This window comes from Sturnus vulgaris, chromosome 4 (genome assembly GCF_052056855.1).
Source record: "Sturnus vulgaris isolate bStuVul1 chromosome 4, bStuVul1.hap1, whole genome shotgun sequence".
In the NCBI taxonomy this organism is placed as follows: domain Eukaryota; kingdom Metazoa; phylum Chordata; class Aves; order Passeriformes; family Sturnidae; genus Sturnus; species Sturnus vulgaris.
Window position 1 is genome coordinate 6226577 of NC_142246.1, and position 24235 is coordinate 6250811.

Sequence of the window (24235 nt, forward strand, 5' to 3'; positions counted from 1 at the left end):
TGATTAGCTCTTTTATAAATTCTGAAATGTTGCTTGTCCTGGATTACCAGCTGGAGTGTATTGTAAGTGAAATGAGTTATGTTTGTCATTGGGGTATGGTTAAGAGCCTTGCACTAAATATCAGCTAAAGTCTGAACCACAACCTTGTCCCAGCATTTTATTACTTTCTTCTTGGACTTCATATACCATATGGTTTTAACACATATTTCCTTCTTACCCATACCAAAGATGTTATTACAAGACATGTTGTGAATGAGTGCTCTATAAAAGTTAATTTAATAACACTTACTTACTGGTCATTCCAAGTGGCACCTCTGAAGTATCCAAATTTTTAAATATAGGACACAATGCAGCGAGTAGCTTTATGAGATTTTATTTGGATTGACTTGGTCCCTGGAAAATTGCTTTTTGTCTCTACTTTGTATCAATTTTATTGATTCTCACATACTACCAGCTGTATTTTAATTCCCATATTGGAATTGTAAGTAGACTTAAAGGGAAATGTCATTTCCTTGCTAAAGAAAACAACAGGTGGGAAGATAGAAGAAAGAAAGCAGTGCCTTTAGAACTATGATTGGTCTACAGATATTTCACCTTTCACTACCTTTTAAACTAGCAAAGGGTCTGAAAAGACAGGTAGGAAAACAAGCCACAGTATTCTGCTATCACAGTGCTCTAGAAACTTCCAGTTCCATGTTTTTGTATGTAATCACTTCCAACTCCTTCCTACTACTATTGCTGCTTTGTTTTTTATTATCTGGATTTTTAACCACAGCCTTTGACTTGTCATTGTATGATACTGTAGTTACACTGCTATTTGTGCCTAAACTAGCTAAATTAGGGCATAGAGATATATACAACCAAGCTGCAATAAGTGAAATGGAAAATTAAGTCAAGAACTGATAATTTCTGTAGGCAGTCATATTAAAGTTGCTAAGTAATTAAAATTATAAAAATTCTGAACACAGAGACATTTAGTGCCAGAAAGAATTAAAATAAAATTGGCATTGTTTACCAAGAAACATATAATTTGGGTTACTTTGGTGTACTTCATAGAGACTGTGATTTACATAAACGACTGTGGGAGGCATCTGATCACCATCAATTCTATAGCCTAATGCTTAGGGCTTTCCTGGAAGGAAAAAGTGAGTATAATTCCAGACTGCTTGTCTGGATCTCTCTCTTCCACAGTAATTGCTGCCAGCACTGATCAGTTCAAACTCTGAATATTTTACAAGAAAGCATTCACAATTATATTTAGGTGTTACACATATATAGATTGAGTTCAAGATACTCACCCAATTAAACACTGCAGGGAGTGTAATTATTTCTCTGTTTTCTATCTGAATCCTAGTCAGTCTGTAGTGCTGAACTGTTCACGGTAGTGCCAAATAAGATTACTCAGCAAGAATAGTAATTTAAAATCTTAGGAAACTTTATTTTATATTTCTATTTTAGATTTAACCTAAATTAAAAGTTTTTCATTAAGTACTGAACTTAAATGCTGCCTTAGTCACTGACTCCTTCTATATTTAGCTTTACATCCATAGAGGGGGAATAAAAATGATAAAAGATGGGATTCAAGGAGGAAAACATAAGGGGATGACAGAGGTTGTGACCTAGCTGGAGCAACCAGAGTCAGAGCAGAAGATGAGAGAAGGTTGAGAATTCTATACAAGCAATTTTCTCGTAGATGCAGGGTTTCTTTGGATGATCAGTGTTACATGGTGAGCAATCTTTGAATCTGTGCAGTAACTTTATAGAACTTAAACAAGCTTCTTAGCTATAAAGAAATCTCTGAGAGATTTGATTTGCCAGATTCCAACAGAGATGAGGATTAGTGTTTGTACTATAGCCCACCACAAAATATTGCTGTTAGTTTCTTCACTTGTTTTCCGAAATTTTTCTTCACGGTCCTAGAGAATAAAGGAAAGGCATAATTATTACCTTTGCAACATTTGTATGTTTCATGGTAACTAGAATGGCATCCCTCTTCTGCATAGTGGTGAACAAAAACATTTTTCCATGTGGATAAAGATGAAGGTTTGTACTTATCTGTATGGTGGATATCTTCACAAATCAAAACTGAGAAGGAGGCACACTGCATCCTGAAGCAGGAAGGCAAACAGAGCTTCCCTTGTTCACAGAAGATGTATTGTGCTAAACATGTTCCATTAGTACAGATTTTAACCTGTTTAGATTTCCAGACACTTCCATGTTGCTGTCAAGAGCCATTTTGCAGCCAAATTTCTGCTTTTGGGTAACTAGTTGATGTATTTCAAACACAGTCTATATAGAAAAGCGACTGGGTGTAGTCTTGTTTGAAGAAGGGCTTTATGTCTGTGTTCATGGGAATATATAAATTTACACTCAGTCATTTCCTTCCCCACTCAATAAAGTTTGTGCATACAGGGCAGTATGGAAACAACAGCTGGCAGCATCACCCCCAGTGGTACCTGCCACCTGCTCGCATGCTGTGGCTGATTCTGACCAAGAAAACTCTACTTGGAAAATCCTGCTTTAAAGAGAACATCTGCTGCAATAAAATAATACCTACAAGCATGAGTCCACAGCGATTAATTAGTTTTATGTAACCACTTAAAAATATTTTGCAAGGTAATGGAGACTATTTTGGTTAAATATCTGTAGATTTTTCAGAGTTTAGTTAAAAATACCACTGCAATTGGATAATAAACCTCATAATACTTTATAAATCAATAAGCCTATGTGTAATATTTTTAACATTTCCATTAGGGGATATACATACTCTTTCATAGTCTTGTTCTTTGGTTACGTGATGAATTTGCTCAATTAGATGCTCTAGTCTGACATTAACTTCATCCACTTTGTCTTTGGCTTGAATAGCAGATTCATCCAAAAAATGTTCTCCAACTCTGATATCCAAGTGGATACGCTGCAAACAGAAAAAAAAATGTTCTCATTACTATATCTTCTGCTTTTTCAAAATTCCTTAGAATGAAAATGAAACAATGGATTATTTCCCCTTAAGATCATTGCAGGAAAGGTTATAAAAATCCCTCCTAAAATTCCAATCAGGTGGAAAATGTGAAGGGTTTCTTAAATTTATTTTTAAATTAGTTATACAAATTTACAATCTTCACTAATGTTAGGGCATTACTTTATGCTAGTATTGATTCAACCACCATTACAATGTTGCTGTTGTCCAAAATAGTTTAAAAAAAAAAAGGATTGCTCATTATATTTCACATTTCATCCTAATATGGCAGAAATTACTATCTTTAATACTATTGTTGGAGACATTTTACAAATACACTTCCAGGTTCCCTCACATAGCTTTTTTTTTTTTCACATTATTTATCCAAGCTGGAATATCTCCCAATATCCTCCAAGCTGTTGTATGATCTATAGCAAAAATGCCTCAAGCCAGCCAAGCAATAAATCATAGAAAGAAGAGAGAATGGAACTTCTAATGCTATGCAACTTATTTTGGCATGAATGAAAAATTCTAATAAAACTAGTAGGAGAATCTTCTCCTAGAAGCCAATTAGTACCTAAAAGAAAATAAAAAGGTTTTAGCCAAACAAATAATCTTCAAAACCCTAGAAATTGATATTACTGTAATGGAATTTAGGTCTGCTCAGAGATCAGCCACAAATGAAGAGTGTATCTTCTTTCAGCTGTGTAGGTAGAAATCCATCTGACAACCTTGTGCTCCATTAATTTCTTTATTTTTGTTTGAAAGAGTTCAGATGATTCTTATGAAGAATATTTAAAGATTTACCTTCACAAAAGAATGTTTTTCTTTTGGTGATCTTTTTTCCTCCAGATATAATTTAAAAGGACAATATTTTCCTTTTTAATTTCTGTATTCTCAAACAAAATTATTTAATACTCGTGGTATTAATGTTCTCCTTCCTTGCATCTCTTGGCTACTTTTATATAGGATGGTCAGAACTCTACATGGTGCATGTGTCATATAAAATAATCTACACCTGCACATCCTCAGAATCACATTCATGTTGCATAGTTAACTGGGACCAGCCAAAGGTTTATCCCCCCGCCCTTACTCTCTCTAGTTGATAAGCTCCACATTTTTTTTATGATTAGACCTAATTGCTTTTGCAATGTATATGATTAAATTTCCATTAATTTCTATCAATTAGCCTGTAAGAATATCTTGTTATTTCAGTATAATACTCCTACTCCACTACTGTTATTTCTGTGTTATCTACATGTTTCCAAAGTGCACAGCTAGGATGAGATTTAGCCTACCTTAACACATTTAGAAGATGTTTATATTTAGCTGGTTATTTAACTCTTTTGCCCTCAGCTGAGGACGAAAAAATCCAAACCACTCTAGAGAGTAATTCTCTCCTGTTTTTGGGAAGCAGCAAATAGCTAAATTTTCAAAGCAGTACTTATAAATTTTTTTTGCTGCAATCAGTAGCGCCATATCACCTCTGATGGCTTTTTTTCCCCCAAATCCACATTAAAACCAATTTTGCTGGTACTAGACAATAACAAGTATGCTGACATATCCTTCATTTGAATATCTTTCAAAAATTAAAATGTTACATTTTCGTTAGCAATCCAGTCTAAGTTAGTAATACATGGAATATCTTTATGACAAGTGCCTGTGTTAGTCAATCTTACATATTTGTCTTTTTGATCCAAATTAGTTGTTCTTATTGATCAGAATCTTTCACATTCAATGCACAATACATACATTAAATCTCTCTATCCTTAGTCTTGCCTCTTAAATGCTAACTTTTTAAATATGAGAACAGTCTTTTTATCTCTTCATCTGCTTAATTCTACATTTGCTTTCTTTAATCACTGAAAAACATTGAATTGTTTGCTAGAAGTTAGACCAAATTCTAATCCGGTTTGAAATCTCTGCTGTTGGTGAATGATTGCTACTGTTACCACAAAGACTATTTAGGAAATACACCTACCAGTTTGCTTCCTGCAATCACTGCAAATCTTGTGGAGTTAGACTGGAAACAGATGATATGCTCCCCAGAGAGGTAGGATGTAAAAGAAAAGGTCCCTTGTGGCCCATACAGTTTTGACAACAGTACCTGCAATTTAGATACATCCATTGGGTTTGTAATTTATAACTACCAGTAAAAAAAAAGTAAAAAAACAATACTGTGTATTGGATGCAGAAAGGAACCAATTAAGCTGCTGACTGACATAATTAAATTTATCCAAATTTCAGAACAGATTTAGAGAAACCGAAACAATTTTAGCTCACTGTGAGCATTAAAATGTTACAGAATTTTGCAGTGTACAAAGGCCAATGCTCTCTAAAGCATTCAAAGTTTGAAAACTGAGACCTTGCCTAGGCAGGTAAATAAATTGTCCATTGCTGGAAGAGCTCAGGACCTCATAGCAGCTCAGGCAGCTGCTCTGCATGAGGGCTACGAGCAGCCTATGGTGACCCTGACTTTGGGTTTTGTTTATCATCAGCCCTCCTTTCTGCTGCACAAGTACATTCTGTATCATTTTACTTCATTAGTGAATTTGGGAGTTTTAATTTTAATTTAACTTGTTTTCTCAGTTGTCACTTAGTCTTCTTAATGCCACTGTTTCCCAAATCTGATAGTAATGCAAAAATTGTCCATACACATAATTATCAAATATCATAATTTCTTTTTACTTTCATAGAAATCATAGGGCTTTTATATCTCTTTCAGCATCAAAATACTGAATTAGCTGGTAGACTGTAGATTTACTTTTTCCACAGAAGTGTCTTTTTATTTTTAGATAGGGCTGCCTGCTAGTGCCAGAAGTTAAGTCATAAGCCCTACAGAAACCTTCATAAAGCATTTTTACCTCACCAGTAGGACTTGTGACAGTCACAAACATTCCCAAACCAGGAGCAGATTCAAGAAAGTCATGTTTGTGTATATCCCAACGTTGTACTTTGTAATTCCCTGAATAAAAACATAGGTAAATCTGTTAAATAAAGCATACCTTACTGTTAAACATCTTCGTTGCTTTTCCAGGACAAATACAAATATATATGTATTTCATGTGTTTATGATTAATATTGCTCAGCTGCACTTCATAAAAGAGTGAAATGCAATAAATTTTAATACATTTGAAAACGTTCTAAACTACTACAAAAAATGGTTAATTAACAAGAAAAACTTACTGATTACTCCTAATGCTCTGGAAAGATTAGCCTCTAGAAGGCACACTGAGACCTCCAAAAGCATAATGTGCTACTCAAATTACATTTTATGGATTGTCTTTCACACTTATCCTATTATTTCTTAAAAAAAAAAAAAAAAAAAAAAGACTAATTTGTATTATTTTTTACTATCCCCTTGAAATCTTCCATTTACAGTCTTGCAGATTAATTTAATGTGTTTATGATATATATATATGAGGTGAAATAAAACTTTAGTGCATGATGAATTGTCTGTTTTCAGACAAGCATTTATCAAAAAAGTAACTCTCCCATTCATACAGGGAAAAGTGTGCCACAGAAATTCTGATATGAATGAGTACATCAGAACATGCAGAAGCACACATGGAAGCAGAAGTTGTACAGCTGTAGAATTAAAAAACATTCTTTTTCTCTTTTTGGTCAGTAAAGCACTCTGAAAGCCTGCATTTCTTTGTGTGATGGATACACACAATGTTTGAGGATTTTAGCCTAATCCCTGCTGCAGGGAGATAGTTTCAGTGTGCCCTTTTCTGGTTTTTTACCATATTTATCAATCACAGAAATTACATTTCCAGTTATCTTTGTTATTGCAAGGGTTAGATCGTCATAAAGCATTGACAGGTACCTACCTACTACCAAGGTGTCACTGGGAATATCTTCAATTATGCATTTCTCTTCTCTTTCTCCAATGTGAAAATACAAAGCGAGTGAAAAAGAAATCCAAAAGTTCATAAGAAATCCTATTAATTTGCTTTTCATGTTTTTTATGTATCCCCGCTGTTCTGCTTTTGAAGATAGTTACATACAAATGCCTGCAGTCCTGTGGTTGTTCCTTGTTTGCTGCTTATCAGAGTATTTTTGAGAGAGAAAAAAAAACTGTGAGAAAAGGCAGCTGGTGGTTAAACATTAATAAATAACTGCAGCATGTTCTGAAGAATGAGATAACATGGAAAAGACACCTTTTAAATTCTTTCTTCTTTCCCAGCATCTAGATTAAAATTTATTTTATTCACTTAGAAGAGCATGAAACTGAAAGGGTCTCTCAGGTGCTTGAGATCAGTTCCCTAGATTACTGTAGGCAACTACATTGGCTACCTCTTTCCATTTTCAACTTAAATGAAGTTATTATTTCCCATTAATTCTGGGTGATTATTCCAGAGCTTCAGTCCTCTTTTATTAAGAAAACTTCTAATTTCCATTCTAAATCATTGTACATATATAGGCACCTGTATAAAACCCACAGGTGCTACATAAAACAACTATAAAGAAGTCAAAAGAACTTGAATAATCAAATAACATTAGTGAATATGTAAAATGATACAGATATTGCAGGGGAAAATAACAGCATTAACACTTTCAGAATAAGATTTTTTTAATATAGGAATGACTCTTTCTTAGATACTTCCTAATACATTCTCTGAAGAAAGTTACAGTATAAATCAAACAGTGGTTGAGGTTCTTATTTTTATTCTTTGTAACTAATATAGACCAATGTGTATGTCTGATGACTAACTCATTTATCACTCAAATGTTCCTTGTCCTATAAATGAAGATCACTCTGGCTGAAAGGTTGGCCTGAATGGTCATTTTCCAGCAGGGAGGACCCACCCGTGGGATCATTTCCAGTCAGGAGGACCCATCTTTCCTCAAAAAACTAATGTTATCCCAATTGCATGAGAACACCTATTTTTCATGTATCACGGAAGAAGGGTGAACAGCCCTTCAGATTCAATATCTGTAGACATTGAAGATCAGTATCTAAATAAAAATTTTGAGATGATAACTCCTACTGCATTATTTCACTTCTGCAAAAGAAGGACTGATTCATGTTTATTGCCCTTCACTGCACCTGCCATCTGTGAAGTTGTCTCAATAAAGGAATGTCTGTGTAACACTGGCACAGGCTTAGGACCATCCTGGGTTCAGTCCATTTCACAGCATGAAGTAACTTCATGGAAGCTGTAGCACAAGCATTAGTTCACCTCCAAAAATCACCCATCAGCATCCCCATATTGAGAGGCTGTCAGACAAAGAGAACTGATTCCTTACACATTACTTCTTTGACTCCATATGGTAAAGGATAGAGGGATAAAAATTGCATCTCGTGGCTGTTGAATCTTTAGGAATGTCAAGGGGGATGTTAGGACTCCTTTACTACTTCAGGACTTATCCATCAGAAATAATTTTAGATTATACAGGATCTCATATCATTGGGTTTTTGCCCCTCTACCACAGGAGATGTTGACTGTCATTCACTTGCATAAATTCTCATGCCATACTCATACCTGCAGAAAATATAGTTTTGTCTGCAGGTTGTGAGCTACTTGACCTATCATCTTTTTAGCTTTTTGTTGACCACTTGTGGCTTCCAAAATTCTGTGTTCCAGTGGTAGAACACAAGATATCCAAGGTGACACCACTTTATCCTTCACTCTGCTCAGACCCATTGGAACAGAACATTCCTTCTGTACTTTTAGCTAGCAAATGCTGGCAGAGTAGGGCGGCTGGACTTCAAGCAAATCAAAATAATTCAGTCTCCAATTGTTGGATCATTCATGACAGATCAGATATTCCCAACGTCCTTCAATTACGTGAGACTGGGAATATAATAAATGAAGCTTTTGGCCTTGAATAGCATCAGATACTCTCAGATCTTTTGTTTGCACACTTATTCCATTATAGGAATTTAACTTGGTGTTAATTATATTTGTAGGACCATAGTTTAATTCTGTAGTGATTTTTTTGTTGCTACACTTTATCATTAACTGCATCTTCCATTCTGCAAGAATATCTGCCAAGGCATCAAAGCTAATTCTGTCTATAAAAGATTATTGAAAAGAATTGCCTTTACAAATCCATTTCAAGCTTCTTTCCAAAGTGCTTTCTGAGATTAGCTTAACCCAAGAATTAATTTGCCTATTTCCTTCCCTAAATCTTGTGTATTTAGGACCTTAGCATCTTTGCTGCCAACCGTCTGTAATATGAGATACAAGAGAAAAGGAAGGAAGAGCTTCTCTGTGTTTCTTCCTGGTCCCAAAAATTTTAAGGGAATTCCAAAGCTGCTAAGGCTATGAAGTCCTAGCAACATCCATGCAGGGATCGTATACCTCACTAATCAGTTTAATAGATAAATACTGTGAGAAATGTGCTCCATCACTAGAATGTGTTTCATTCACTGTATCCACAGTCTTGCCAAGTCATGGCTCCATCCCTGTGGCTTGCAAAGGGAATACCTGGAATTATATTTATGGCCAAGTAATGCACAGCCACAGGGGCATCCTTAAAGATTATATTTACCAAGGTCTCCTGAACTTACAGCTTACAAAAAGCCCCATATCCTGGGGCTGGATAGGAAAACTCTGTTTTTGAAGGAAGTTGCAGCGAAAATTCAGGTATTCTTTTCCTGGGCCTGGCTCTTTATTTATTCTGGGCATGCGAAGAAGCAAAACTGTAGTGTTTCGAAAACTTCCAGGAAAGTACCTCAAAGGATACCTTGTGGGTTTTGAGTTTGTTTTTCCTAAGGTTTTAAGTTTGTTTTAACTAAGGCATAATTTAGAATTGCATCTGATATCAGCCCAAAAACTTTATTGAGCTTAATTTATCTCTTGACAATCAATTTGAAATAAGCTCCTATCCTCTGAGAATATTTACATTTATACTATAATATATGCTTATGTTTTCTGATATGATGATAAGTGTGTAAACACATTGTAGGTAACTGTAACAGAAAACACAGAATGGTTAAAACTAATATATAAAAAGAAAGAAGAAAAATACTGATGATTAATTAAACACAAAATAGTGTAGAACACTATTCCCATTATACAGTGGAAATAGGGGGACTTTAAAAAATAACGATGGTAACAGGAATAAGTGAAGCAATTTTGAACAACAGACAACAGAGGGAATCTGAAGAATGAGAGAAGAGCAGATATTCCTACACTTAGTTCTAACAGCTGTGTATTTATCAGCATTTGCAGGACCAGTGAAGTTTAGTCTGATAAAGTTTCAAATTTATTTGTGTCTTTGCAAGATATCACTCCTGCAAAAAAAATACAGAGAAATGTTTAAATGCTAAAGCCCTATGGAGAATACAGTGTGTTCCTTTAAGGACAAGAGAAATGATCTTGTATTTGGCATATTCCAGAAAGAACCTACTCAAATGAACTCTCCTGTTTAATACCTGTGCTGTATATTTGTAAAATTGCAGTGTGCTGTAAAAGTTTTGTGAGCTGATTTTAAACTTATTCTATTGAATAAATATTATTCCAAAATTCTTTTCCTAGTTGGTAGCCACATAAGCCATATATTACATTCCTTTTATGACAGTTATTTGAGCATTAAAACTTGCAGTCAGGAACAGTTTCTAGCATGTGTTTTGTTAGAGTTGTGCATACCTAATTTTAGGTAATATATACACAAATAGCAGCAAACACGTATAAAGAAACATGGACACATTTACTTTATATATAAGGTTAATGATATAATTTATGTTATGGTCAACAGCATTAACTTTGAGATTAAAGTTGTCTCATGAGGGACACACACCAACATTCAGTTTTTGAATCTCAGCTAACACTTTTAATTCAGTTCAGATGATTTTACTACTATCCACACTTCTGATTATTTTTCTAGTAATTTTGTTGGCTGAGTGTCCTCATGGCAGTTATTCTTCTCACTTTTGAGAAAGAAAAAGAAAAAGACGTTTTCATATATTCAAAAGTCTCGAGACAAGTTCACTCAATTCCATTATTGTCTTAACCACACTGCTCACTCTGACTTTTGTAAGTAGTTTCTGAAGAAAGGGACATTAAGCAAGGTTAGAAAGACGACAAAAATGCCAATAAATTATAAAAACATAATTTAGAGGAAAAACCTATTTTCTAGGTATAAATAGCTGTAGATAAACAAATTACAATATTTAAGACAATTTTTAAGGAGGTTATTAGTTTAGGTTTTGTGATTGAAAGATTTTTACTGTGAAGTAAAAATGTGAAGTACAATGTTTCCAAATATCTTCTTTTCTGCCACTAGAGGGTACTCCAAGAATTTACAGTGTCTCTGGAGGAAGGATTTATTTGGGGATTTTGGCCTGTAAATTATCCAGTACTGTTGTCCTACTAAACCTTAGGAATTTAACCCCCCAAAATCTTGGTATTAAATAAAAACTTTCAAAACCACTCTAATACAGCTTTTCAGCAAAATAGTGCAGCGTATCCAAATTATAAAGAACATTGATTGACATTTAGTTTAGATTTAAACTTATACTACTTTTAAATTATCTTAATTATTATCTTTTCTTTATTTCAGACACAGTTCTCTGGTTCACATCCTGTTTCTTCATCCAGGTTTGGACAAGGCATTCCATTATTGGCAGGCTGAAGAAGTACAAACCGAGTTCTGATCTTGGTCCCTGTTTCTCTGCAAACCCCTCTGCAGAGACCCCAGGAAGACCATTGTGAAACCTCGCAGTCCAGGGGTGTTTCTGCAACACACACAGCAAAGAGGTAACTTTACATCGAGTTGTAATTCAGTCAAATACACAGCTGGAAAAGCATTAAGGAATGATCATTAAGCAGCATCCTTTCTTATACAAAATACACGTGATTAATCAAATCAGTATGTTGTCTCATAAATTTAATAAAAGCCTGGTTTCAGCTCCTAAACTCATTGGTATTATTGTTATTGCAGTCTAGAGCCTGTCTGAAGTATTATATCAGTACTGAAGCATATTATATCTTGAAGGAAAATACGGGATTCCTTATAAGAACTATGCCTAAAATGATTGTACTCAAAATATTGAATTGAAAAACATTTACTGAGAAATTTATAACTCATTTTTATTTGCATGGCTTACTAAAGCACTGGGATTAAAGTTTTTCTCTGGTTTATTTAGATATATTTGTATTTCTTTGCAGGCACTTATTGTTCCTAGAGTCGTTCATATCGAATTCCATTTTACTTTTGTTCCAATTTGCTTCAGAAATAGTCCCATTTTTTTTCATTAAATCATCATGCTATATTTTGTTTACACTACTCTTCCCTTTGCTAATAAGGATATTCTGTCACTAGAAGCTTTCTAATGCTGAACGGATCTTCAATATAGTTTTCATTCAGTGCAAGAAAAGAAGTTAGAAATTCTGAAGTACTATCCATACTGTATGCTTCTATCTAAAATAAAAATCATAAAAAGTAGGTGAATATTCCTTAGCAGGTTAAATTAAAATACTGCTTGTCACAGAAATTGCATCAAAACTGCCTGCTATAGCATTTGTGGGTAAAATAGGTGTGCACAAGCTCAACTTTAAATGCCACACCAAATGTGACACCTGGTATCAATTTCTGGTATTACAGTGAAGTCACCACTTCTGTTGTCATCACTCATTCCTATGTTTCTAGAGGGAATGAGGGACACTGCTTGACCTCTGGTAATTAAATCTGCCCTTTTAATTACAGAATAAGTTTTTAAACAGGCTGATTTACTGGTTCATATACAAGAAACTGAGGATTTGTGATTTAAAATTATTTTTGAAATACCATACTTTAAATGCAGTTTTAAATTTAAATCATGAACAGGGCCCAATGTTCCTTTCAAATCTTATGGGAAAGACATATAACTGTAAATGAAATGTGTAACACTTACTTTGGATATGTCTTGTTTGCTAATAGAAATACACTAACCACTATAGATTGATACATTTATTAAATTATAAATAACACATTAACTGTGTAGATGATGAGCTGTATTTTAATGGTTGTAAGGTGACCAGCACAGTGCTAGAGACATGCAATCTCCAGACTTTCTGGAGAAGCTCCTGGAACTTGGTAACTGTTTTGGGAATACATTGCTCCCTTGGAACAAATATTGCATTAATTATATATTTGTTAATTCAGAGATTTGAAAATCACCCTTATGATTGACTTGAGCCAGTAGTCTGCATGTCTTCCTACCTCTTCAATATTATTAGCTGACATTTTTGAGAAAATGAAACTGAGAGAGAACTTTGTTATTGTTATCAGGATTTATGTTTCTATTGAAAATATGTCCAAATCAATTGAATTATATAAATTTTTATTGCACATAGCTGCCAATCTCTGACCCAGAAAGAGACAACAATAATGGTTTTTGGCTTCATTGTCATGTAAAACCTTAAGGAGGAATATTTACTTCAAAGTTGCAAAGAGTTTGGGAATGCTGATTCTGATTGAGTGTCATTTGTTTCTTATAAAATTCACTTATAAAATCATACAAAGGCTTGGGTAGTTCTTACTCTGGATAGGGCCCAGTCCTTTGAACCACAGCTGAAATATGCAATCCCTTACTTATTCTTTCAGGAATTCTCTTTTATGATGACTGGCTTGTTTTATTTCCCATTTGTGAGTCTGGAGCTTTTACTATGCAGATAGGAGAATATTCTGCCTGATCACCTGTTTCATCCACATCACCTGCCAAATTTCCACATACTTCTGAGTGAATGGAAATAACAGAATCGAGAACATCTACTTTGTCACTTACCTGAGACACTGTCTATTACTTCATTGCTTTTAGCTGGAAGATTAATAAAAGGTGCAGAAAGACCTAGCTGGCTTTTCTTTAATTTCACCATTGTTACTTGAGCAATTGGTGGCAAAATTTTGAGTTTGGGATAATAAAATGAGTTTGCTGGGTGACTTGGAGAGGAACAAGTGATCTGTGAAATAAAAAGGAGAATATTAAAAAAACTAAGAAGGTAAGTGTAAAGTCAGGTTTGTAAATCATGCTAATAATTTTTGGCAAATAATTTGCATACAACCGGTTTATATGAACCTCAGTTCACATAATTATGCTGGTCAATCCAAAGTTTTTAATGCAGGATACTTGACTGGATACAGGACTGTGGTAGGAAGTCCTGTGAACACAGTAACTTATGTTATGATTTAACAGAGAGAACTGGTTATTATTACAAGAAAACACAAGTATTAAACAATAATATTAGGTATGCTATAGGAGCTGTCATATGGATATGAGAGGCCAAATGCTTCTCTCTTCCTTTCCTCATTACTCATGAACACAGCATTTGTTCCTAGAAAAACTCATCTTTAAGAAAGAATTAAGTGAATACTTAGAGTATTCAAAACATTTGAATTTAAATCCTTCATTTGTCACCACTCTTAAATGGCAAAAGCAAATGTGTGAGACATAGAGAGGATGAAACAAGCAAGAGAGATTGAAAGTAGTGTCACCACAGTGAAGTTCTCTGCTTTCCTTTAGGTCCTTTCCCTCAAATGTAGCAGTTTCAGGTTTCAGCAGTGCTTTCAACTGAAAACTCCTCCTCACAGCAGTATTCACTACTAAGAATTTTCCTGGTTAGATTCACATTTGGTGATGTCAGGACTTTTATGAGTATTTTCATTTTCCTGGCACTTTAAGGATCGTTAAATATCATCTAAAAAATTGTTAGCTTTTCCAGAAAATGTAGAGGCAAATTCTCATGAACCATTTATATTTACCTAATAAATTTCAAAGATAGAGAAGATAATCAAAAGCAGTAGGTTTATCAGCTGTATAATAAATCCATATACAGAGAGCATCAGCACTCTCAAATGCTGAAATCAGTTTCACAATTATAAAATAGTTATTTTTTAAAGGGAACACTCAAAACATATCCGTATGAAGTGCTAAACTACATCCATGCACCTACCTCTGTAACTGTGTCCTGTGGAATAGTGGCAAAGTTTGGGGAGGAAAATGTGAATCCACTATCAGTTCCAGCATCATATGGAAATAGATCCACTGATACTTCGTCCATCCAGTGGTTTCCTTCACAGAGATTTAGGCTGTCAATACCCACAAACCAGTCGGGGCTTGGAACAATTCGTACAACAAACGAAACCTAATGAAACAAAATTATCCATCAGGATTGCATCACTTGCTTTGGAATGCTTTAGTCCTCCTTATAGTAATTTTAACTCAAATTCTTGAAATTATGTAATTTTGCTCTTCTACTCTATAGAAGGTGTGCAGTGCTTCCTGCAATGTGACATGCTTTTTAGTAACTCTTTTTCATTACGTTGTTCTTACAAATGAGAACTCAAATATTTAATTTTGGCGGCTGGTAAAAATAAACTTCTGAAATGGGTATGTACAATTACTTACTAAGGGATGTCTTGGATGCGCTTCTAATTCAGTAGAGGTTTGTCCTGTGCCGCTGGAAATTGCAGGAGCAGAGAAGATTCCATGTACACTCTGAATTTTCTCTCCAGCTTCTTCTATTTCTTTCATTAATGCCCATGCTTCACCCTTTTCAGCAAAATCACGTACACCATTGCTGGCATATTCATTTTTTTTCCACATGTTGTAGTCAGAACTATGAGTAACACCTATTTGAGTGAATACATGGCATGACATAAAAGTCTGATTTAGAATGTCCCTATTCCTTCATTTTCTCTGTTTTATTTCTGAGGTTAAAAAAATGTGTATAAAATTGAGTGAACACTAAAACATTTGGCTTATCACTGTTTATTTCAGTTGCAGCCAATTGAAAACAGAAGTCAATTGAAAACAGTTGTAGATTTTTGAAAACATTGTGGATACTTCAATATCTGCATTCATTCTTAGTAACTTTGGGGCTTTTTTTTCCTTTTTTCATTACTTATCTTACATAATTATTAAGGAAAAAAAAGATCACAGAGGTCGAGAGGCTTATCTGCTATTAATGCTGTGCATACTTCACTTACCTAGCAAGGATGACCACTGTGCTGGGGGCCTATAGAGTGGGTACTGCTTAGGGAAAGCAGTTTGACTCCATTTCCCTGTGAAGATTATCCTGTACTTAGCAAGTTCCTCTGCTGTGCAAAGAGCATCCTCCCCCACAGGCAGGCTGCTGGAATAACCCAGCATTGTTACAAGCACTGTCCAGAGAACTTTACAGGACCAGTAGACAAACATCAGGTTTTCCATTCCCTTCCACATAAAAAGAAAGAAAAAAAGTGTTAGCCATATTAGTCACTCGAAACTCGAAAATTAATAACAGTTACCTAATAAAATGTAATGTAGCATAAGTTATAACCACAGAGAAAGCAGATATCTGAAACACTAAAAATTGCTATGCTTCTGAAAACGTTACTATAATGCTTTCAGATTTGTTATTTCCATGGTATATACTACAAACCTGTAACTTTACCTGAGACAAGTGTTTCTAATAAAAATGAAAATAAAAATATCTTCTCCTTATCCATAGTACTACCTAAGAGAAAAATCTGTTTCTGATTTTCTTTTGAAATCTGATTAGAGTCACATCTTGATTTAATTAGAGTAGCAACTGTTTCTGTGGAAAACATTAGTGGTATATTTATTCTTCTAAAGATTAAATTGCGGGTTACTTTGCCAAAAGAAATGATTTATTTTAAATTTGTGTTCTACAAAGGCTGTTTTATAGCATAACATTTAAAGTCAAATAGATTTCATATTTATATAAATTACTTTGCTGTCATAATGTGAATTAAAAACATTGTAATTCCTTTAGATTTTTTAAACTACACTGTTTCTTAAAAATCAGTATTTTTTTAAAGTTACTGTCGTAGGTTGTGCAGATTTTGTTTTTAAATTAACATGGTAATTGCATCGGACTGCTGAACTCCACCAGTTGTTTAAAATAACAGCCTTAAAACCTGATTTTTAAATGTCTTTGTCCTTTGAGAAAACTATACATACTGAAGTAAATCACTAATAATATATTATTTTGTAAAAATAGCTATGAATACTCACTAAATATTCCTCTGGAGCACTGGTAGGGGGAGAGCACCTGCTTTTGCTGGCAGCTGAGTTGGTCTGCAAGAGAAGACAGTAGGAGTCTTGCTATTTATGCCTGAAGAGGGTCCCTTTGGTCCAACAATTATTGCAATCTTTAGACTTTCCAGGTTTGCAAAAATCGTGTCATCTTCTTGTTTGCAATCCCTCTGGATGGAGTAGCAGAGGTTTCCTGTCTGTCAGCTGGTTCAGATTCCTTATCAGAAGCCTGAGATGCCGAAAAGACAAAATGCTTTTAAAAAATACCTTGGATTCTTAGTAACAGTTTGAGTTTTCTGGTGCCTTTACAGTTCTCTGCTCTTATTAATGCCTCCAAGCTATACAAATGAACTGATTCCAACACTGAAATAGTTCTAGTGAATACTCTTTAAATGAGAAACATGTTTTCTTGTAAGTTTTATTGTCTGACAGATGCTCCTTCCAAACATTTACAGAGAGCTTGCTCACTCTCACACACCATATGTATGTGTTCAAATAAAAGGGGTGAGGCAGCTAAAAATGTCAAGAGGAAAAAAAAGTTACATTTCATAATTGCACATACTCAGACTGTGTCTCCTGCAAATATGAATTAATTTAAAGTAGTACAGTGTATATTTTTGTGTGTACAGTACTGTATGCTGGATGATGAAAGGGCTCTGTAACATTGTGGTTTCTTTGGAAAGAGTGGTTTTGGGAAGCTCGGAGATTTTTCTTAGCTGTCTTCAGAGTAAAAAACCCCAAATAAAAATCTCATTATTACAGTTAAATCATACATCCTCTATAGCACAGTACATATACCTACATCATTAAAAACTTTTAAATTGTTGATAAAAAAATAAGCATTATAGAGTGACCCAATTAAAAAATAATATTTAATCTTCATTTTAAGCTATTTTCTCCACCACCTTTCAGATAAGGGATAACAAAGGGCTTTATGCCAAACCTGTAAGGTGAACAAATGCTATTGTGGCTAATCAGAAATTCAAAATTTTACAGTGAACCATGAAAGTAGTTTCATAGAGTTTTCTTTAGAAATTGCGAGGAATGTCACTTAAGTACTTCCCCAGATCTCTAACATGATGGTGCAGCATATGGGAAAAGACCCAAACAAACCCAGTTATTTTCCAGATACAGCTCCCAGGGCATCACAGGTTAAGCACACACCACACAGCTTTAGTGACACACTTTTGTCCACCAAACAACATGTCTGGGCTTTGTGGCACTTTAACTGGAAACTTCCCTCCCACCCCGTGGTAAATCCAAGCCAGGAGGTGAATAAACTGGGATGTCTGGATGGAATTTCTACCAATTATTCTGCTGACAAAATGGAATCTATTGCAAGTTTCAACATAGATGGCTACAGCACCTATAGCCACAATTATTCTGTATCTGGGTGGATGTGGGAATCCTGTTGCAGGTTACAGCATTTAGGCGTGGACATGCCCTTTATTTCCAAGGTCTCTTCCTCCATCATATGTTAATGATATGTTTTCCATAATTGATTTTTCTTCCAGGAGCCAGACTCCACTAAGAAAAAGAGCAAAGAGCCTTCATGGATACTTTTATACGAGTTCTTTGAGTGTTTGTTGAAGAACGATACTTGAATTACATCCAGCTCACTCTCTCCTATGCACAGAATTCCAGATCCACAGGTTTCTTAGAGATTTTAATTTAACGACATCCAGCCCATGTAACCTGCTCGAACTACACAAAGATCCCACAAATTTAAAAGTATATTGCTAAGTGTATTGTTAAAACTACTTAAGGCTTGCATATTTATTATTAAATAGCCTTAAACGTCTGTAAGTTTTGTTGTCTGTCATTACAATTACTGAGCTAGTGAACTTCACATACTGAAACCTACTGTGGCACTGCCAGGACAGCATGTAAAATGAGAACAAAGCAACTAGCTCTGGGTCTGGCACAGAAATATTTAATTTATCAGAATAGCCTTTTCCTTCTGACAGTAAAATGCTGGCAAAAGGCACATTATCAGACTAGATTATTCTGGTTCCATGACTACGTGTTATGAATGTACCCAGGAATGGGACAATACATACAGGCTGCATAACTTGGCACTGGACCTTTCCCTGTTTGCAATGAGGATTTTACCATGACAGATTTCTCATGATTAAATTCTTCAGTACCCAGAGCCTCATTCTTATCTTTATTGAATTCATAATGAAATCGTTGGGCAAAATACTGTAAATTTATTTAATTATCTTATCTCCCTATCCCCCGCCCCCTAAGGCTGAGTGAAGAGAGAGAAAAAAAAAAAAAAAAGAAAGAAAAAAACATGCAGAGTAATGTTGTCAGAAAATCCTAACTTGAAGACTCACTGTCTTATTTCTTTAAATAGAAACTGTGCTAAGCATAATCCGTCTCTGACATTGTGAAGGACATCAAAACACTAAATGTATCTCATAGATGGGAAGGAAAAGAAAAAACAGAAAAAAAAGTAAATTTCCACTCAATGGATTACTTTCATGGCTGGGAACCACAGATGCCAAATTTCTGTGGGCCAGCAGTAGGAGAAAAAAATGCTGTGGGATCAGAACTTATGCTTGCATTCCTTCTTCAGTTTTTATGTCCCATTAGGAAGCTTCTGAGAACTCATGGAAAACTGGTAAAAAGAGTTTCCCTTTAGAAACAAATTTGCCTGTACAATAAATGTATTTTTTCTTTCTCTTTTTCAGCAAAATAGCTTTTGTTCTTCAAGTTTGTGTCTCTTCTGGTACACCTATTTTCTATCCACATATGTACCTCTACAGACCCTGAATGCTGGAGGGATTAGTCATACAAAGAGTGTTTTATTTAAGCATCAGTGCCAAAGTGTGCCTTGGGTTAAATTTTGCTTGCAGAAGTGTGCAACTTCTGCTGTTTCTTGTCAATATGACAACATTTTTACAGTTCCTGCAGTCTTTACCAAGATTCAGAGGACAAAAGCTGGAAAGTATAAAACAAAAATGGTGTCCAGATACTTTTAAAGTGTCAATCATAACTTTGTCTAAAATAGTCCGTATTTTTTCTAACCAAAAATAATTAAAGAAATGAGAAAACAAGAAAAAACTACTTAAAAATACTTTAAAACAGTATAATCAGTTTCATGTTGGCTCTGGAATCATGTACACTGTACTAAAACATTTAAATGAGCAAATTCAGGCTATCACACAGGAATATAGCACATTAAAATCATATAAATTCCATTTTGATTAGTCGGGGAATAATTTAGCCCTTTTTCTGGCAAACAACCAGATTGCCATGATTAGTTATGACTTTTCTATTAAACTGTAAGATTAAGAGAAAGGAAAATTTACCAAAATGACTAATCTGAAGTTAGTTTGCCCAGATTTACTCAAAACAGAAGCTCCAAAAATTTTGTATTTATGTTCCTGAGGTATCAGCACACATTTCAATTTTACTAAAACAATTTCCATTCTGCTGATAAGGAGTATATATGGAACTCTGATATTCACAGGCTGCTTAACATGGTTATGACTAGCTAGAATCTCTTTGTCTACCAAGAAAAACATAACATAGTATTGCTTAAGGATTACACATCCATACTTTCTCTCCTGTGGTTACCATGGAGACACATATAATTATGGACACTCAGCAATGTTAAAGGTTTGCATTCAGTCAAAACCCTCTGAGCTCTAAGTTGTAAAATCTCAGGACCAGAATGGGAAGCAGCAGAATGTTTTATGATGGAGAAATTGTGAGGTTGGTTTGGGAGCTTTTACAAAAGAAAGTGTTTACATAGGAGAGTAAAGTATTCTTGATATTGGATGGTACAACAGTAGTGAAGGCAGCTTTAACTTTATTAACCTTTCGGGAGAAAAATTTACTTTGCAGATTAAGGTACCTAAAGTAAATACAAACACACAAACTAAATAGGTATACTGCCACTTTATATAGTGGAGGTCTAGTTATTTTAGCTGATAGAATCTATAGCACTCACCCTTTAATCCATACCAATATTTGACCAAATTAATAACTGACGAGCAGTACTCAGGTCTCCACTAACTGTATTGATAAGCTCTCCATTGATCCTACCTCCCATGGAACCATCTCAGTAACAGATGCAGGCATCTGTCTTTACTCAGGGCTCCCTGACAATTCAAACCAAAATAAGGAAAAGAATAAAGAAAAATGCCAGTCTTTTTGACCACAGTGACACTCATTAGCATCAAATCCTTTTGTCATCTTCTGCATTCTTCTGTCATTTGTATTAAAATACTTCCTTAGTACTGAAACACCTAATATGTGGCCCAGCCCTAGCTAACTAAATCGAAGTCCCCCATGACAATTACCAGAGGCTATGTTTCTATTTTGTATTTTCTCTAGTACCCAATGACTTTTCTCAATAGTTACCTTCACTAGCAGTTTTGATTTCTTAATCTATAATTTATCATATGAACTCAGAAGTTGCCTTCCACTGAAAGGTCAGAGCCATATTTTATTGTTTCACAACAGTCCCTCAGCATAATACATAAAGTTGGTCATTCTTGGCTCTCACAAATGCTTCCTGATGCCCTAATCACCAAGGTCATTTATCCAACTCATCTGTAGCACAAACCATGAAATCTTGTAATCTCCTTTATGGGTAAAGAGGAGTAATCTTAGCAGCAATGAACTCAGTCGGAAACAAATAATTTGAATCCTCTCTGCCATCTCAGCAGCTAAATCACAAATTGGGAGCCTCTTTCCTATGCTATGGCCAATGCTTGCTGTAGGAATGAAGCAGACTCACAGGGATTCCATACCCAGGAATTCCTCTTATCCTGGACTTCATCACCATTGAGCCCACTGCACACCTGCCAGCTGGTAATGCCACTGCCTCTTTGTGTTTCCAGAGGCCTTTGAAGCAGGATATGGGAGAAGGAATTCATGCTACCTTTTTATCCACAAAAACTCCACAGATCTGAGACAAAAACCCAGCTTCTTTCACCTGTTCATCAGATATTCGGAGCTGTGGATCAGAGTCAGCTTTCTGAGCACTGTGCTAACCTGTGGCATATCTACACCAGCAGCCTTAGCTCCCTGGACTGCATAGCCTGCAGGACTCTGGAACAAGCAAAATGTTTAGGAAATGCTGAAGGCAAATCTTGCAGACCTGAGTGTTCAATCTTGCAGAGATCCCTGCTTTTAACTTTACTTCAGATATCTGCAGGAAAACCTAAAACTGAAATAAAAATTGTTCTGAAGGGAATTTAATGTATATTGCACTACCATTTCATTAGAGTAGAAGACAGGGTATTTTTGAGGAATTGCACACACAGCACATACAATGTAAACCAAAAAAGAGAAGTTTTTTGACTGCCGTATTAATTATTTTGTCATTCTTCAGTAAGACTGAATAGACAGCCTGTGTAGAAATCCCCATGGTCATTTCAGTGTGGTATTTTGCCAGCTTTAGGTTCTTGTTCCACTGTTTACAGGGTAAAGAAGTGTGAGATTTTTTTGTTGGACTTCATTCTTTTCACATGGAATTGCCATTATTTCTAAATCTTTCTTGTTAGTAAAATCGATGGTTTTGTCTTATATCATAGGGAATGTTTAATACAGCTATCTATGCAAAGGTTTAAGAAGAGAACTGGCTATGGAGAACAGGGCAAAACTACAGCAGCATAATTAAAAGAATAAAAATTAATTCTCATTTTGTGAAAAATATGGATTGCAGCAAGTCCAATCCTATTACCTCTTTCAATTCATTTCTGAAGTGAAATGAGCTTGTACCATTAGCATTAGTACTTCTTGTTTGTACTTCATTGAATTTCCACTGGAAAAAGATTTAAACACTACAAAGCTACTTTTCAAGGTGTTGACTTTCTAAGACCAATTAGATGCTTTCTTTGCCTTGTAGAAATGTCAGTCCTTTATCTCTATGGCAAGACTATAGAAGGCCATCAAATTATATTTCTAAAGTAGCCACCATCAACACCACTCTTTGCTTATATTATGTCCTGCTTCATAGTCAGTTTTGTTGATTTATCTTGTAATTTTTCAAAGATCTTAAATCTATTGAATGACAGCTGTGGAGTTATTAGTGTTATTATCTTTAATTCATATGAATAATGGGGTACTGAAAAAAAATGAATTGTTCTTTTCTGGGAACTCATCCATACCTCACAGTTTGCATATAGCTCTAGTTCAGTAAAAGATCCATTAATTGCCACCACAGCTCAGTATCCTTTTTCCACACCCCAAGACTTGTGAGGAGTCAATGTAGAATAAGGGTTGCATTGGAATGAGGAGTTGTATCCACTGTCAGAGTGGTACTATATTGTTGGGACCAAGGTGTAATTATTTACCTTGCTACAGAAATTGTAGAGAAAAATCAGTAAAACTTTTCTGCTTACATGTGAAATTCTGTCATCATTCCTTAGCTTGGTTAAGAATAGGATATAATCACACTAAGAAAATCTAGGAATTTCCAATTTAATGCCAACTAATATATAATAGGTTATGTCATTCAAGGGTATAAGAAGGTCTTATAGTAGAGACTGCAAGCATTTGCAGTGTTTCATTCAGCATTCGTTAGACCTCATCTAGAGTGTTTTATCAATTTTCCAACCTCACTTAAACCTCCAAATAAGACAGATATTGATAAACTTGAGTCAGCCTATGGGAAGTTTTTTTCAGCCTGGAGAGGAGAAGGTGATCAAGGCAGCCTGATCATAGCCTCCCTGTGCCTCTAAGGTCATCAGGATCACAGAATCACAGAATTACAGAATCACAGAATCACTTCGTTGGAAGACACCTTTAAGATCATCGAGTCCAACTCATGTCCTGACACCTCAACTAGACCATGGCACCGAGGGACACATCCAGGGGTGGTGACTCCACCACGTCCCCAGGCAGAGCATTCCTGTACTTTATCACTCTTTCTGTAAAAAACTTTTTCTTAATATCTTACCTATATTTCTCTTGGCGCAGGTTAAGACTCACAGTGGTGGGCATTGGGAGGCTAAGGGACAATGGGCACATATTGAGGCAAGAGAGGTTCACACTGGATATAAGGAAAAATGTTTTCACCATTGTAACATCAAACAGTCAAGTGGTGGAGCAGATGGTGCAAGGATGCAGGGCAGTCTCCCTCCTCGGGGGCTTTAAGTTGAGTCAGGAGAAAGCCATGAGCAGCCTGATTAAATCTCAAAGCTGACCCTGCTTTTAGCTGGAGATTGGATGAGACACGTCCTGAAGTCCATTATAACCTGAACTATCCTATGATCTTATATTGTGAAGAAATTTTTTTTCTGATATTGCTTCAATGCTTCTGGTATCAGCAAGAGAATTCTCACCTG

General features: G+C 35.3%; 2 protein-coding genes across 2 annotated transcripts; both read right to left on the minus strand.

Moving 5' to 3' along the window:
• Positions 1 to 357: 357 nt before the first annotated feature.
• LOC106865272 (transmembrane emp24 domain-containing protein 11-like) lies at positions 358 to 7044 on the minus strand. The gene is made up of 5 exons (XM_014895204.2): positions 6790 to 7044; positions 5821 to 5921; positions 4938 to 5063; positions 2768 to 2914; positions 358 to 1916 (listed from the first exon to the last, which is right to left on the minus strand). The coding sequence occupies exons 1-5, from the start codon at positions 6917 to 6919 to the stop codon at positions 1767 to 1769; spliced, it is 654 nt and encodes a 217-aa protein (XP_014750690.1). The 5' UTR covers positions 6920 to 7044; the 3' UTR covers positions 358 to 1766.
• A 3107-nt stretch (positions 7045 to 10151) lies between these two features.
• Positions 10152 to 17044, minus strand: SPON2 (spondin 2). Its single transcript, XM_014895205.2, has 6 exons — positions 16908 to 17044; positions 15878 to 16103; positions 15297 to 15520; positions 14842 to 15033; positions 13677 to 13851; positions 10152 to 11645 (listed from the first exon to the last, which is right to left on the minus strand). Exons 2-6 carry the CDS (start codon positions 16098 to 16100, stop codon positions 11467 to 11469), a joined length of 993 nt encoding a protein of 330 aa, XP_014750691.1. The 5' UTR covers positions 16101 to 16103; positions 16908 to 17044; the 3' UTR covers positions 10152 to 11466.
• Positions 17045 to 24235: the final 7191 nt, after the last annotated feature.

What these genes read in the sequence shown, in the direction of transcription:
- SPON2 (XM_014895205.2), bottom strand. Translation starts at nt 16,100, where the DNA reads ATGGAAAACCTGATGTTTGTCTACTGGTCCTGTAAAGTTCTCTGGACA. An exon ending in CGCATCCAAGACATCCCTTA is followed by an intron (nt 15,034 to 15,296) that starts GTAAGTAATTGT and finishes TTGTTTCATTAG; the next exon opens with GTTTCGTTTGTTGTACGAAT. An exon ending in AGTAATAGACAGTGTCTCAG is followed by an intron (nt 11,646 to 13,676) that starts GTAAGTGACAAA and finishes TGTGTGTTGCAG; the next exon opens with AAACACCCCTGGACTGCGAG.
- LOC106865272 (XM_014895204.2), bottom strand. Translation starts at nt 6,919, where the DNA reads ATGAAAAGCAAATTAATAGGATTTCTTATGAACTTTTGGATTTCTTTT. An exon ending in TCACAAGTCCTACTGGTGAG is followed by an intron (nt 5,064 to 5,820) that starts GTAAAAATGCTT and finishes TCTAAATTGCAG; the next exon opens with GTACTGTTGTCAAAACTGTA. An exon ending in AAGAACAAGACTATGAAAGA is followed by an intron (nt 1,917 to 2,767) that starts GTATGTATATCC and finishes TTTATTCTCTAG; the next exon opens with GACCGTGAAGAAAAATTTCG.